The 14,752-nt window shown below is 44.7% G+C and overlaps 1 protein-coding gene and 1 non-coding gene across 8 annotated transcripts; one reads left to right on the top strand and one right to left on the bottom strand.

Moving 5' to 3' along the window:
* Positions 1-181: 181 nt before the first annotated feature.
* TRNAY-AUA (transfer RNA tyrosine (anticodon AUA)) lies at positions 182-255 on the bottom strand. The gene has a single exon. It is a non-coding gene; the product is annotated as a tRNA-Tyr (tRNA).
* A 1,793-nt stretch (positions 256-2,048) lies between these two features.
* Positions 2,049-9,283, top strand: PTTG1 (PTTG1 regulator of sister chromatid separation, securin). 7 transcript variants are annotated; one of them, XM_045513097.2, is made up of 6 exons: positions 2,049-2,170; positions 2,615-2,715; positions 3,064-3,245; positions 4,588-4,681; positions 8,204-8,362; positions 9,124-9,283. In XM_045513097.2, exons 2-6 carry the CDS (start codon positions 2,625-2,627, stop codon positions 9,201-9,203), a joined length of 606 nt encoding a protein of 201 aa, XP_045369053.1. In that variant the 5' UTR covers positions 2,049-2,170; positions 2,615-2,624; the 3' UTR covers positions 9,204-9,283. The 7 variants fall into 7 exon arrangements, with proteins under 7 accessions (XP_045369053.1, XP_010948601.1, XP_074217136.1 ...); XM_010950299.3 differs by having other exon boundaries at positions 2,050-2,170; positions 3,061-3,245; XM_010950300.3 differs by having other exon boundaries at positions 2,092-2,170; positions 2,587-2,715; positions 3,061-3,245.
* Positions 9,284-14,752: the final 5,469 nt, after the last annotated feature.

Here is a 14,752-nt window from a genome sequence, read left to right on the forward strand (position 1 = left end):
AACTGTTCTGGTCACATTTTCTTTTACTTTTCAAAACAATATGTATTCCTTTCAAATGTCAAAGTGAAAATAGCTAACATCCTTGCCTCAATAAGAAATCTCATCATAACATAATTAAAATTTTTTTTGCTTTGTTTTTTTGGGGAGGCAGTTAGGTTTATTTCTATTTATTTATTTTTAATGGAGGTACTGGGGATCGAACCCAGGACCTCATGCATGTTATAAAATGTGCTCTACCACTGAGCTATACCCTCCCTCGATCAATCTTTTTCCTATTAAGAATTTTCAGAGCCTAGAGCACAGGAATGTAAATACTAATTTTGATTTTACAGGGCAATATTTGAAGGAATAAACGTTGTCAGAAAACAGTATGAAAATGAGTAGTCTGTGAACCACTCATACTTTATTTTCATCTCCTTAAAACAATTCCTGAAAGTTGCTTGTAAGTGTTAAGGCCTGTTTAGTTATAAACACCAGGCAGAAGCCAGGGAGCACATCTCCCAGAGGAATTATAGAATGTGCTGGACAGGAGGGAAGAATCTTTTGTAAAGTTCGAATTTCCCTTGGAGGATTCTGAGGAGGGTCTAAGGAAGCACGGATCAGTTCTGGATGGTTTGCTGTTTGATAAACTGGGATTGATTAGGATCTAGGTGCACTTATCAATTGAGGATGGTTTAGCGAGTTATCCCTGGTGATAGACTGGGATATAACAAAGAGGTTTTGAGACATCATTAGTAAGAAAACAGTGGTTACTCAAAGAGGTTGTAGCATTTTACAGTTACTGCGTGACCTTGGGAGACACAATGCTTCCTGTTGTAGGGGGAAGTCTTATCCTAGGGACATAAATCTTGCACACAATGACCTCAGGAGATGAAGAATCCCCACTTGGAAGCTGTAAGTGTTGTTAAAGAGAAAAGCCAAAGGCCCAAAATGCAGTCATTTTTGCTAAAGCCTAGATTTAATAGCTAATGTAATTGCAACTCGAAAATGTAATCCCCAGAAGTGTAATTAACCAGTTTGGAATTTCCTGATCAACACCAAAGAAATGTAATCCAATCAACCAATTCGGAATTTCCACGTCAGTACAAAAAAAAATTTAATCCAACCAAATCAACTAATTTGGAATTTCCAGGTCAGCATCAAAGTGTTAATCTGTCACATGGACTCTTCCCATCATCCTCCATCCGAAATCCTGCCTCTCAGAGGAAGAAGAGGCAATCAGCTCCTAAAACCTTTACTGTTACTTCCCCCTTCTGCAAAGATGTCGTGGCCTAAAAAGAATCCTTTCTTATATTTTGCCAATAGCTCACATGCCCCACACTTTTTCCTATAAAAACCTTTCATTTTGTGCAACCCGTGGAGCACCCAACTGTTTGCTAAGTGGAATGCTGTCTGATTCGTTTTATCTATTTGTACTTAACGTTTCTTCTTAATTTTTAATTCTGCTTTGCTAGTATTCTCTAGACCTAATATGGGGTTTTTTTTCCTGCCACCTGACTATATATTGACTGTATATGTATTTTTCATATCTCTATTTGAAATACAAGTATCATGTATCCATCTTTTTTAGTCATTTTTCTGGTGACTACAATGCCTTTTCTCCAGCGCTGCCTCTTTTTTTTTTTTTTTTTTTAATTTGATCCGGTCTGTTTCGCTCCGGAAAAATAGTTGATTAGTTAAAGACATTAGGAAAAATAGTCCTGTCATCACCTCTTCTTGGCTTTATGAACCTCACAGTCTTTTTCATTTAAAAACATCTTGGACACCCAAGTGTCTCAGGAAAAAAACAAAACAGAACCCACTATGACTCTGTATCTTGGTATTATAATAATAATAATTATTATTTATTTCTTGGAATTCGAGTCCATACCTACTCGCCTTCTATCTCTGTGAAAAGCAGGTCAGAAAACAACTAGAAATCCGTGATCAAGGTGTCAGCGGGTTTGGTTTTCTTCTTCCCGGGAAACAAGCTACAAACTTCCCGGGAAAAGCCTTCGGGGCGGAGCCCAGGTTTCCTCCCATTGGTTCCTCCTGGAGACGCCACCGCGCCCCGGTCCCGCCTCCTGGACGGATGAACCAATAGGAGCGTAAGTTGTGGTTTAAATGCGGAGTCCGGCTCGCCTGCTAGCGACCGAGTCTTGGGAGAGCGTGGCTGAGGCTCCCTACGTGGGTGAGTGGAAAGGGCGCGCGTGGTAGAGCCGGCGCGCGTGGTAGAGCCGGCGGGGTCCGGCGGGGTCTGGCGAGGTATGAGGCGGACGGTGGGTGGGGGCCGGGAACCAGGGGTCGGGGGGGGCCAGGGCTGGGGGTTTGGGCCCTGGGATTTCCCACCGAGCCGGGTTGAGCCGCCGCCTTGGACTGCGTCCGCGACCCGCGATGAGCACCAGGGCCTGTGCCAGTCCCAAACCGCCAACTCTTGGAATTTAGGGTCGCTGACGCAGACTTCAAGAGTTAAAAGCTGGATGAAGTGCCTGTTGGCTCAAGATCGGGCTTCTCTCTCTGCTTAGTCCTTGTTTGCGTGGGCGTGCCCAGGGCGGAAAGTCGGGTCTCTGCTACACCTTAGCTTTTCTCATCCTCCCTAACCCCCAGGGTCTGATGAGTATTTCACACCCCTAAGGTAATCCGGAATGGCTACCCTGATCTTTGTTGATAAGGAAAATGGAGAACCAGGCACCCATGTGGCTCCTAAGGACGGGCTGAAGCTGGGGTCTGGGCCTTGTAAGTATGCAGGCGGCAGTCAGATGCACAGGTGGTGTGAATCAGCGGTGGGTGTGGCCCGGAGCTGGGAGGGAGGCATTTCATGTGCTTTTGTTGGCTACTGGAGTCGTTTACCCAGCACTGCTAGTGCAGCGTGTTACCGGTCTCTTTTTCATTTTCAGTATCTTAATGAGATTATTTAAGAGGGTACCGACGTGAAGTACTATTAGGCCTATGACTGCCACTGTCAAAACTGGGGGTTAATTTTGGGAGTGAAAATGAGGCCGAGTTTATGGGCACAGTCAGCTTTCAAGCTGCACAGGTGTTTTACTGTGGAGTAATCTTACGGTAAGACTTTTTCTTTAGCAGTCAAAGCTTTAGATGGGAGGTCGCAGGTTTCAACACCACATGTTGGCAAAATGTTCGATGCTCCACCAGCCTTACCTAAAACTGCCAGAAAGGCTTTGGGAACTGTCAACAGAGCTACAGAAAAATCAGTAAAGGCTAATGGACCCCTCAAACAGATACAGACAACCTTCTCTACCAAAAGGGTAAGTGTTGGCTATAAAAACGCTGTTTAATCATTTCAGCACTTCTGACTCTTCAGATGACACCCTACCTTTCTTCTGTGTGAATGGAAGGAAACATAGGCGAGCTAACATAGATTAGCAGAAGAGAATCGTATGGTATCGTGGACTTCTCTGTACCTTGAGATGGGAAGTCTCAAAAATAGCTAGTGAATATTTTTGCCTCACCTGTTCTTAATAAGTATCTTGAAGCAGATTGGCTGGTAGTATCTACTTACTGAAAGTACAAAAAAGACTGGGAGGGAGGGTGCTCTACAAGAGGTCACATTGCTCATATAACAGATGAGATGCAGCTACTGTCCTCCCCCTCTTCCAGAGCAAGCACCAGCTTTTTAGGTGGTAACTTGCTAGCATGTTGATCTCTGTGTTGTACAAGCTGTAAGTCAGTGCATCCCAGACTGAGAGGACTTGGCTATGAAAGGTGACTTCAGCGTGTGGCTTAACACTTCATTTGACTATTTGTTTTTGTGTTTACTGTGTATTAGGGAGAAACAACTAGTACTTGGCCTTAAATGGAGACTTAGATGTGTGGTTATAGGACAAGGATGTTTTCTAAAAAAAAATAAACTTGAGTAAGAGAAATGTTAAATGCAAGTATTGCAAGGATATGGCAAAAATAATGATAATGTGAGAGAGTGTGGGAAACCTTCCGTAGGGATTTCCTCTAGGTGTGCACGTGTGAGGTAAGAATGAATTGAGACCACCCAGGCTTCTGTTTTGTGTGGCCCATCACCCTCGTAGACTGCCTACCTGCCAATTCCAGACTAGGGAGTTTTCCACGGTGGGCTTCCGAAGTCCTTAGCTGTCTTTTGCCGCCTCTTACTCTGTGTGTGTATTTGAGGAACACAATCTGTTTTTTTTTTTTTAAATATTAACCAAATAATGTAGGTAACACTGACGGACACACAAATGGAAAGTCACGTTCCCAACAGCCAAAAATGGCTTCTAGGATTAGCTTCTATTCTGGGTAATTCATGTCCGTTTTCTCCTCTGTGAGGTTGGGTGACTGAGTTGATTAGCTCTGAGTTAACTCTGCTCTGTGTTCTTGGTCACTTAGGCTAACAGGTGCTAATACTTACATCACAGACTTCACTTCTGAGCCATGATCACTAGAATGACTTGCTCACCTGCATTTGTGTTTAAGCGTATAACCAAGGGTTATGGTTTCTTAGAAGTCAGGCTGAAGCTGAAAAAACCTAACCTGTGGTGAACCAGTCACGCCTTGAAGAAGCCCTACGATCTCTTGCACTGGTCAGTTGACAAGGCTTCCACCATCACTAAAGCATGTTTTCTTGGCTTGTTACAGATCACTGAGAAGACCGTGAAAGCAAAAAGCTCTGTTCCTGCCTCAGATGACACCTATCCAGAGATAGAAAAATTCTTTCCCTTCAATCCCCTAGGTATTGTCTTTTGGGGTCGCACAAATGGTTTAGCCTTGAGTTCTTCTTAAGATCCAATTCAGTTGTAACTTGATACACATATGAATATGACACAGGACCCAAAACGAACAAAGCCGTCTGAGTCTGGGTTGCTTTGAGCAAATATACTTGTGAGTTTATCTGTAAGTTATCATCTTAGGTCCAAAGGGGAAGTGGGGGGCAAAGATGTGGAGAACATCGTTCCTGTTCCCAAAAGCTTTACCACCTGGGGGAAGTAAGATGTGTTCACTAATGCTGAACAGGGCTAAAGTGGACAGTCTTCCTAGCAAGCCTTTTAGGAAGTAGGCTTTTTGTCAAGTTGAATGATGCCTGAAGAATCCACATGGTCAGTGAAAACACGTGCTTTTTCACTCCTTCAACCTGTTACATGTATCTGAAATATTTTGTATTATAGAACCAGCTTTTCGAGCTTTAATTTACTCACATTTGAGGAGAGGCTACTGCATGTAAGTTAGGCACTGTTAGGCTTGAGATGCAGTGTTTACCAAGAACTAACCCCCGCCACCCCCTAGCACAGGATTTGGAGGGAAAGTCAGGCGCTGAAGGAATCATCTCGCTTTGAGCGTGAACAAGGGAAAAAACGGGGCCTGGGCTGCTGGGGACCTGAACCTTGCCTGGAAGAGCAGCAATTTCTCTCAAGAAGTGACACCAAAGTGGATCCTTGAAGATACAAGGAGACAACTGGGTGAAGAAGGGGTGGGGCAGTGCAGGAGCGCTGTACCAGATAACAGTGTGTGCCAAGATCCTGAGGCAGGTGAAAGGATGGGGTTGTTCTGGGAAATGGAAAGGATGATGCTGGCGAGGGGATGGGGCAGATCACACAGGGGCTTTTAGATTTCCGAGTTGGATTTTTTTGCCCTTTTTATCCAAAGAGCATTTAGTCATTCTACCGGTACACATGCAGGTTATTTCTGACTTTCATTTATTAAAAAACAATTCTGCACTTAGTATTGCTGAGATTTTTCTTGAGCATTTGCGAGTATATCCGGAGAGTAAACTTCAGGGAGGATTGCTGGGTCTTAAAGGTGTGTGATTAAGTGTTGATAAAATGCGGTACATCCATTCTAATGATGACCGTTCAGGAAAATGAGGTAGACTCACGTGCACTGGCCAGGAAAGAGGACGATAATGTGCTGTGTTGGAGAAAAGAGAGAATGCTGGGTTGCCTTCCCAAATAGGAGCATCAGGGGTTGGGGATACCAGGCAGGAAGTGGTGAGAGACAGCACTGTCTGTCCTTCCTCACGTGGCCCCTAAGACTCTGCCTCTCTTGAGAAGATGGTCAGGGGAGGTTAGTGAGGGAGTGACCAGGAACCAAGCCAGAGTCTGGCCCTGCGGAGCTCACAGAGGGCACACGGGGAGGACTGAAGCCACCTACAGTGGGTGAGGGTGCCCGCATCCCCCATCTCCTCTAACTGCAAATGTCTTAAAACTCTAATCTTTATCAGAAAGGTAGTGGGTATCTCCTGTTTTCAATTGGGGTATGTGAGTGTCTGAGCATCTTTGATTATTGGTCTAATTGGGTTTTCTTTTTAGATTTCCTGTTTGCTTCTCTGTTTTCTCTTGATTGTGTGACCTTCTTACACTGTGTGTGTGCAAAGAGCTCTCTGTGGGTAAAGGAAGTCAGCCCTGTATGTTGCACACCCGTTTCCTCTGGGGTCTTTTGTCTGTTGTTGGTTACCTCTACCATTCAGTGGTTTAAATTAAGTAGTCACGTATCGCTCAATTCCTTTTTGAATTCTGCGCTTTATCAGGCTTGAACAAGAATAGACTAATTCCTAGCCTTTAGGATTTAGAGACCTTTCACACACTCGAGACAATGATAGTTCTCCCTCCATCTTTGTTCTTGGCTTTTGAGAAAATGCTATTTGCTGGTAGTTTCTTAAATTACAAATTCAGTTTTAGTATTAGTGATCAGTCTTTTCAGATTGTCTGTTTCTTCATGATTAAGTCTTGGCAGGATGTATATTTCTAGAAATTTGTTCAATTCTTCTACCTCTTTGAAGAGAGGCAAGACTCAATATTTAAATCTTTCTTTTGTTACTGTCAAGAAAAAGCAGTTGTACATAATTCCTAAGCAGTAATGCACTTGGATTTTAAGAGGAAACGTTGCCTAAAACAGTGATTCTTACATTTGTTTTAGGATTTTTACACTCTTAAAAATTAGTGAGGACCCCAAAGAACTTCTGTGCGTTGTTTTCATATCCTGTATTAGAAATTAAAACTGAGAAATGAAAAAAAGTATTATTTGTTAAAAAAAACAATAAGCCAACATTAATGTACATGGCTTAAAGTTTTTTCTTACATAAAAAAATTTAGTGAGAAGAATGGCATGCTTTTATATTTTCAAAAATTTGCTTAATTTGACTTAACATAAAACAGCTACATTCACAGCAGAGCTTGCATTCAATCTGTTGGTTGAAATGGATGAAGAAAATCTGGCCTCATGCAGACAGATAGTTAGGAAAGAGAAGCATTTTAAGTCTTTTCAGATAAGTATGGATAGATTTCTTGGCTATTAAACTAAAATTCAACAGGTGGTTGTTTCTGAATATATAGTTATATTGTGGAATCTGCATCCATTTTGGTGACTGTTGTGTATGCTGACCATAAAATCCATTGGTCCATTTTGCACTTCGAAAACATCTTTCATCCTGCGTTTATCACACATTGATCATTTAGAAATAACCGGTTCGCTGGGAAATGTAGGTCATACAAATGTAAAAATGTTTGAATATGCAGGATCAAAGGCAGAGTCATAAAATCACTGATCTCATTAGAAAAGTCTTCAGTATTAGAAGGCTGTTAAGGTAACAATTACAGATAAGTTTCCTGAAGTTCTTGTCTTTTTTTTTTTTTTGTCTTGAAATCGTAAAGCTTATCATTGGTAACAAACACTGTTTCCCTTGAAGTGACAGACAGCTTTCGTTCCTTGGAGAAGACGGGCAACAAATGCCCAAGTCTGAGTAACCACAGTTGGCCTTTCAGTTCTTTCAAGTAAATGGTGTCCAGGAATAAGGCCCCTAACTTAGCTTGCAAATGAAGTGATCGCACAGATCTTTTTCCTTCAAGAACAGCATGATACCTGAGTAGGCAGTAGATGTGTTTAAAGGCGTCCTTCACATTTTCTCACACAGAATACTAAAAGGACACATTCTCAAGGGTTGAGAGCTGATAAAATCAATACTTTTTACCGCAGATGGTAAAGTGGTCCTACTGTGTGAAGCAGGCATCTCTCACTGCAGGTGGCTGGCAGTGAGGAATACAGTGACTACAAAATAGTTTATTGCCACGGCCTTGTTAGGTGCCAGAGCCCAGCAATTTTGTCCACCATTGCCGATGTCAACACGGCGGGAGAAGTTAATATTACGACGAAAACATTAGTTTGATGTCATGGGCCCTGGGAAAGGGTCTCAGACCCCCCAGGGGTCCACTGACCACCCTAAGGACGGTTTCCCTGACAAAGTGCTTTCTCTTTGCGGCAGATTTTGAGAGTTTCGACCTGCCTGAGGAGCACCAGATCGCTCAGCTCCCTTTGAATGGAGTGCCTCTCATGATGCTGGACGAGGAGAGACACTTGGAGCAACTGTTACACCTGGGCCCCCCTTCGCCTCTGAAGATGCCTCCTCCACCGTGGGAGTCTAGTAAGTGAACTTGTGCCCCTTCTAGATGGGCTGTGAACAGTCTGTGCCATCACACTTCTTTATTGTGGGGATGGAGTTGTGCAGAAGGTTAGCCTGCACGTAATTCCTATCCTGCAAATTACAGGGGTAAGATTTGAGGATGATGAAAACTATTCTCAACTCATAGTGCTTTTTAGTCCCATTAATGCCCAGTAAAATGAAGTCATTCTGGAATCTGGACAGTCTTAGATACAAGGAACACAAGATGAAATTGAGCATATAACTTCTTAGGTTATAAGCTGAACTGTAGTAAAATTGGTTGGAATAAGAATTCTAAGTTATATCCAAAGGTAACGCTGGATCAGGACCCGTGCAGTAGCTTAGATGGGCAAACCTTACTGCAGAAGGTTTGAGGTCTTGGTCCTGACTGGTGGTCAGAGGCTGTCATCTGTATGTTTTCTGTTTGTTCTGATGGAATAACTTAAGCTGTTTTGTAAGTCACACTAGTGATAATTGTTGGCTTTTACTTGAGTCCCTAAGAACGATAGAGTTTGGGGTACTTCTAGGATTTATTTCCTAATGAGGGTTAATTCTGGGACCACAGCCACATTCCAAGAAGTAAGTGGGGAGGTGTGTGTGTGTGTTTGTGTGTGTAGATGGAGTAGGGGTGAGAATTGATTAGACAAAGGGAAAAACATGAATTCTCGATTAAAAGTGACAACTGTCTCTGTTGACGGACACGAGGATTTGCTGATACTGAATTAGAAATTCCTGTTTTCTAGATCTGTTGCAGTCTCCCTCGAGCATTCTGTCAACCCTGGATGTTGAATTGCCACCTGTTTGCTACGACTTCGATATTTAAATTTCTTAGCACTTTATCGTTTGTGTGTATGTATTAATAGTTTGTATTAATAAAGCTGTTCTTTAACAGACTCTTCTTAATATTGTGGTTGGTGTTGTTTGGAATTTGCTTAAAACGATATGAAAACTAGTTGAAGTATTTAAGAGACAAGAATCCATAATCTGACGAGAAGTTTGTCTGATTTGAAAAACTTACCTTGAAACCCTCTGGTTTGTTTTAACAGCTTCTTTTGGAAGCTGCCACTGTTTTCCCTGAAACATACACCCCTCAACGTGTACTTTTTGTGACCATTAACTAGTGACATGTTAGATTTCTTAATTAGGAGAGCCGCTTGCAGCTCATTAAGTATCTGTTGCTACACATTCTTTATTGCTGGTTCTATTTAGTTTCTAATGACTTCAGCACTGCATTCAGTGATCAGAATTGAGAAGGCTGTAAACCTGAGAAACTCTCTCTCCTTGGGCTCTTCAGTTAGCTGCTTTGACAACCACAGCAGGCAACTTACTGATAGTGAGGTCTGCTCTCCGCCTATAGGAAACCATTTAGTTGCTTACCCTGTATTGGGAATTGTCTTGAGTAATAAGCATTATCGTGTTTCATGCTCTTGACCCTTCCCACTGTGTCTTCCAGGCATCGCTGTCCCCCCGCCTCAGTTTAACAGTTGGCTTTTTCCATCTCCTTGAAAATTACCATGGTCCTCTGCTTTCCATTTCCAGTATCTGCTTTTCTTCCCAAGTTAGGTAACTGTGCCATTAGAGGGCACGTCCTTCCTCCTTATTCATTCATCATCTGCTTTCTCTAACTTGGAAATGCTCTTTTACCTGAGAGTGGGTGGCAGGTCCAGATTTTGTCTTCAGGACCCTCTCAGCTTGGTGAGTGTGGTAAGCGTTGTCTGAAAATCCTGACTCTGTTTTCATCGGTCCATACACAACGATGGAGACTCTATGTAAAATTGGGGGTGAGGGGTTGGTGGAAGGGAGACTGGCTGTCACCACCATCAGCTGACATTATGGCTCGTAGACTCCGTGCCAGGGCCATGCTAAGTGCTTCACCTGCATCACGCCGTGGACTCTCGGAGACACGGCACCGGCCGCGGGTGTAGGCACTCATTTTTCACAGCTGGAAGCCCGGGCTCTGATGGTTAAGTAACTTGTGTGAAGCCCAGATGTGGTGGCGCTGGTTCAAATCCAGGGAAGTGTGCCGAGAGCAGGAGGGTGAGACGGCTGTGAGCTGGAGGGAGGGAGGGAGGCCTGGGCCCGGTGGAAGGCAGAATTTGGACGGAAGAAGACCAGAGTCGGGTCAGGCAGAGGAAATAACACTTCGTTCTGTGGTCTCCGTTGGGCTGAAGCAGGCAGAGGGTCTAACCGCTCTAGGATGGTGGTTCTCAACCTTGTCAGACACACACACCCCTTTCTGTAACAAGTATTTTTTTTTAACACTTCCTTTATATCTTGAAGTGAAATTCAAAGGCAATGTATTTCTATGTTTACATATATGCCGACGTATAATACGAAGGAAGGTGCTACTTGCCGTGAGTTAACAGGCTTGCCTATACAGACACACCAGGGGTAATTCTCCAAACTGTCCACCAGGGGGCGGCGCACCTCTTCCATGGCTGCGAGCGGCTCCCACATTCAAAGCGCGCTGGCCTTGCGTAGCTCCCCTGTCCTTGTAATGGCCTCGGGTCACACTCCTCCGAGGTGGCGTGATTGTCTCCCCGGGGGCCCCTGAGAGGGAAGGGGGCAGGCTGGGGTGAAGCGGGAGTCACAGAGCGTGGAGCTGACCCTCCAGGTAGTATGCTCCCTTCCTAGTCACATGAACACACTGTGCTTAAGAGTCATGTGCTTTCAAGTTTTACTTCTAATGTTGGGTCGTTTGCTTAACAAGTGATTATGAAGTTACACGCACGTTGTGTTTTCACTGAAATTATTTTTGAAGTCACTTTGTGTTATAGCAAGCGAAAAGTATTCATTTAATATTTTTCTTTGGATTTAATTTTTCTTTAACCTAAATACATATATTTAAATGGAAATTTAAATGAATGTATAAGTGGAAAACTTAAATCACTTGGCATAAATAGAGGGTAACCTAAAAAAACCCCAAAAACCCAAAGAAATAAAACAATGTTCCTATATTCTTGCTGATACTTATACTTTGCTTTTCCACCAAGGGTCTATTCTGTCTCAAGGAAAGAAGGGGTTCAACAAATGTTAAAGAGCTGTTAGACATAGTCACCCCTAAACCAGACTATCCTTAAACTAGTCAGAGAACCAAAGAAGTCAAAGGGAATATTTTTTCTCGTTAAGAGAATCCATGTTATTTAAAGTTTCATCTCTGTGCCCCTAAAATCATCTTTCATACAATAATGGATAAAGAATCTCCCACTCTGGTACACCAGAAATTAACAACATTGTAAACTGACTATACTTAAACTAAAAAAAGGAAATAAAGCTGAAACATGAGGTTAAGAATAAAAAAAGGAAAGAAGTCTCCCACTCTGGAGACATCAGCACAGCAGATGGCTTCCTGGACTTGGAAGTCAAGGGACCACTTACTAGCTGTGTGTCCTGCACATATGGCTTGCCCTCTCTGGGCCTCTCTGTCCTCACCTGTAAAATGAAGAGCTTAGAAGAGATGATCTCTGTAGTTCTTCTGGATCTAATAGTCGAAGTCTCTGAAGCTCTGATTCTCACCGGAAGGAGATCTAGAACTTAAGATGGGCATCTTCTCGATTTGTGCCTAGAATTTTTGAAGAGGGTGGACGAAAACCATGGATTCTCAGAAATTCCAACCAGCACCCTCTCTCCCTCAGTGCAGTTTTGCCTAACATAGCATAACAGCTGAGAGTTTAGAAGCTGGAATCCAAAAGACCTGGATTTAAATCCTCACTTTGCCTCCTTCAAGTTTTGTGACTGAGCAAGTTACTCTCTTTGGCCCCAGTTTCTCTGTCGATGAAATAGGGACAGTAATAGTATTCATCCTTACTGTGAAGATGAAATTATAAGGTCAGGTGCTTACTACAGTGCCTGGCCCCTGTGTTATCAGTGATTCCTATTTATTATGGTAATTCCCAAGTTTTTTTTTTTTTTTTTTTTTTAATGAAACTGGGATATCCTAGAAGTAAGCCACTGGAGGAAACCGTTTGATGGCACTGTCCCCAATATTTAAAAGTGATGAAATGAAATGAGTCTTACAGGCACCCAAGAAGGGGAGGCCTTGTCTGAGAAAGGTGAGTGTGGCTGTAGAAGGCCGTCCCGCCCACACACGGCCTCGGTAGTAATGTGAGGGCCGAGCATATTTGTGTGGGTTTTAGGACTTTGAAAAAAAAATTTTTGTTTTACAGCATTAGCTGAGCAGCCTGTGGCTTTCCAGCCCACAGGTTTCCTGCGTCTCTGCCTGGCCCCTTGCAGGTGCCTGCAAGTGTGCGTGCGTGGGACAGGAGACAGTGGGGGGAGACACAGGGGGACAGTGTTCACACCCCTAGTGGCCCCTGAATCTGCTCTGCCAGCACCGCAGGCCTGTTCTGGCCCACATGCGTCTGGGCAAGGGGCCTGGGGCAGCAGGAGCCTCATGTTTGGAAGCACAGCATCGCTCGTCCTGGGGACACCTCTCTCTGAGGTCTTGCTGCCACTTCTGGGACATTCCTGACAAGGTGGAATTCTCCGTATGATGTTTTGTTGGGGCCATCGTGCGCTGACTCCCTCAAGCATAAAGAGTTCTGTTACTTGAGCTGTGGACCTGAATTTTCACTCAGACTGGACCACTAATGAGCTCCGTGACCTTTCTGAACACTTCTGTTTCTTCCTGATTTGTAAACCGAAAGGTTAGACCATACTGGTGGTTTTGTTACATTTTGTTATTTGTGTATGTACGTGGCAGAAAACACAGAGCTTTGGGGCAAGCATGTTTTATATAAAATTTCAGGGTGTTTCAAGACCCCCCCACCCTGGAAACCCTTTTGTGGAATCCAGGTGGCAGACCACTAAGATTCTGTGCTTCATTCAGCTTATAAGCTTCTATAAAGCCCATGCCTTCCAAGTTGGCTTTCCTGCTGAATCCAAACCAAATAAAGACTCAGTCCATGTGCTGAGTGCACTCTCCTCACCCCCAGCCCAGGGGGCCACGCAGGAGCTGTGTTACCAGGGCCTTCTCATGGGCCTACTCCCACACAAGGCATCCCCAGTTGACGGCCAAGGCTCTTCCTGATTCACACAAGGGTGGGACATGGGCCAGCAGCCGCCTCTGCAACATATATTTGGACCCCAAAAGATAAGGTCCAGCGGGAGGTTCTCTGCCCCAGGGCTCGACCTCAGTCTGGCTCTCGCTGTTTGGGCTCAGTGGACGGTATTCATTTGAGGCTGGGAAGAGGGATCATGGAGAGGCTCGTAATAGGCTCGTACGGGAAACTCAGGCAAGACTGAGATCCTTGAATCAGTAACTGAATTTCTTTCTTGCGGAAAGTAACTGGATTCGTTGGAGTTCTTAGTTGCAGCCCGCAGAAGCCAATTCAGCTGACTTGAGCAGGAAGGGAATTTATTGAAATCCCATCAGGTGGTTCACAGATGTGTCAGGAGAGCTAGGGAGCAGGCACGAGGTACTGAGCAGTGACAGTTGGGGGGAGGCCTCCGTCCCAGGAGTAGGCTGAGTGACGGTGCAGCCCGAGCAGGGCAGGGACGCCACTGCCGTCACACAGGCCCCGCTGTGCACCGCTGCCACTGGCCACGCTGGGTGGAAGATGCGGCTGCAGCCAGTGACCACTGAAACCAGTTCCCTCGGCCCCCCTTCATGGTGCATAACGTCTAACTGGTTGAACGTGGGTCATGTGTGCGAGCATCTCAGCTGCAAGGGATGCTAGGAAAGTGAGTGACATTTTCAACTTCTCCGTTTCCCACCGAGACCCTTAGGTGGGGACTTCCCCAAGCCATTGACGACAGCCCTCCCACATCAACGGACACTCTCCAGACACAGAAACCAGCTCGAGTTGGCGTCAGCAAGGAAAACTCTTGGCGGCCATAGGGTGTTTGGGGAAACCAGGGCCAGGAGAGAAGCCTGGCCTCCAGGATGGCCTGAAGCAGCAGGGAAACGAGTTCTCCAGCCTCATCCCCGCTGCTCTGGGCTCCTCCTTCATTTTCTCTGCTTCCTGGCATATTTTCTCAGTCCCGGAGGTAGGATCGTATGGTAAAAATGGGGTGTTTGGAGCCCCCTGCCGTGACCCTAAGGGTCCCTCCCTGGAAGGAGAGCGAGGCATCCAGCACCACAGTGGCCGCCCATGACTGGTCTCCACTGATCTGCATGGTTCTCACCCTCTGTAGAAGTCTGTTTTGATAGCCTGAACATCCTTCCTCATGTCCCTCAGAGGCTGTGATTAGCTGCGCAGATTTTCCCAGCGTGTCAGGTCTTCCTCATTTTACTGATGGAGAGTCTAGGGTCTCAGGAATTGTGACTTAAGACTCTGACTGCCCCATGAGTGAGTTAATACAAGCACACGGTGCTTAGAAGAATGCTGAGCGTATGGAAAACTCTCAGCAGGTGTTAAATGATGTCACTGG

The sequence above is a fragment of the Camelus bactrianus genome, chromosome 3 (genome assembly GCF_048773025.1).
Source record: "Camelus bactrianus isolate YW-2024 breed Bactrian camel chromosome 3, ASM4877302v1, whole genome shotgun sequence".
Taxonomy (NCBI): domain Eukaryota; kingdom Metazoa; phylum Chordata; class Mammalia; order Artiodactyla; family Camelidae; genus Camelus; species Camelus bactrianus.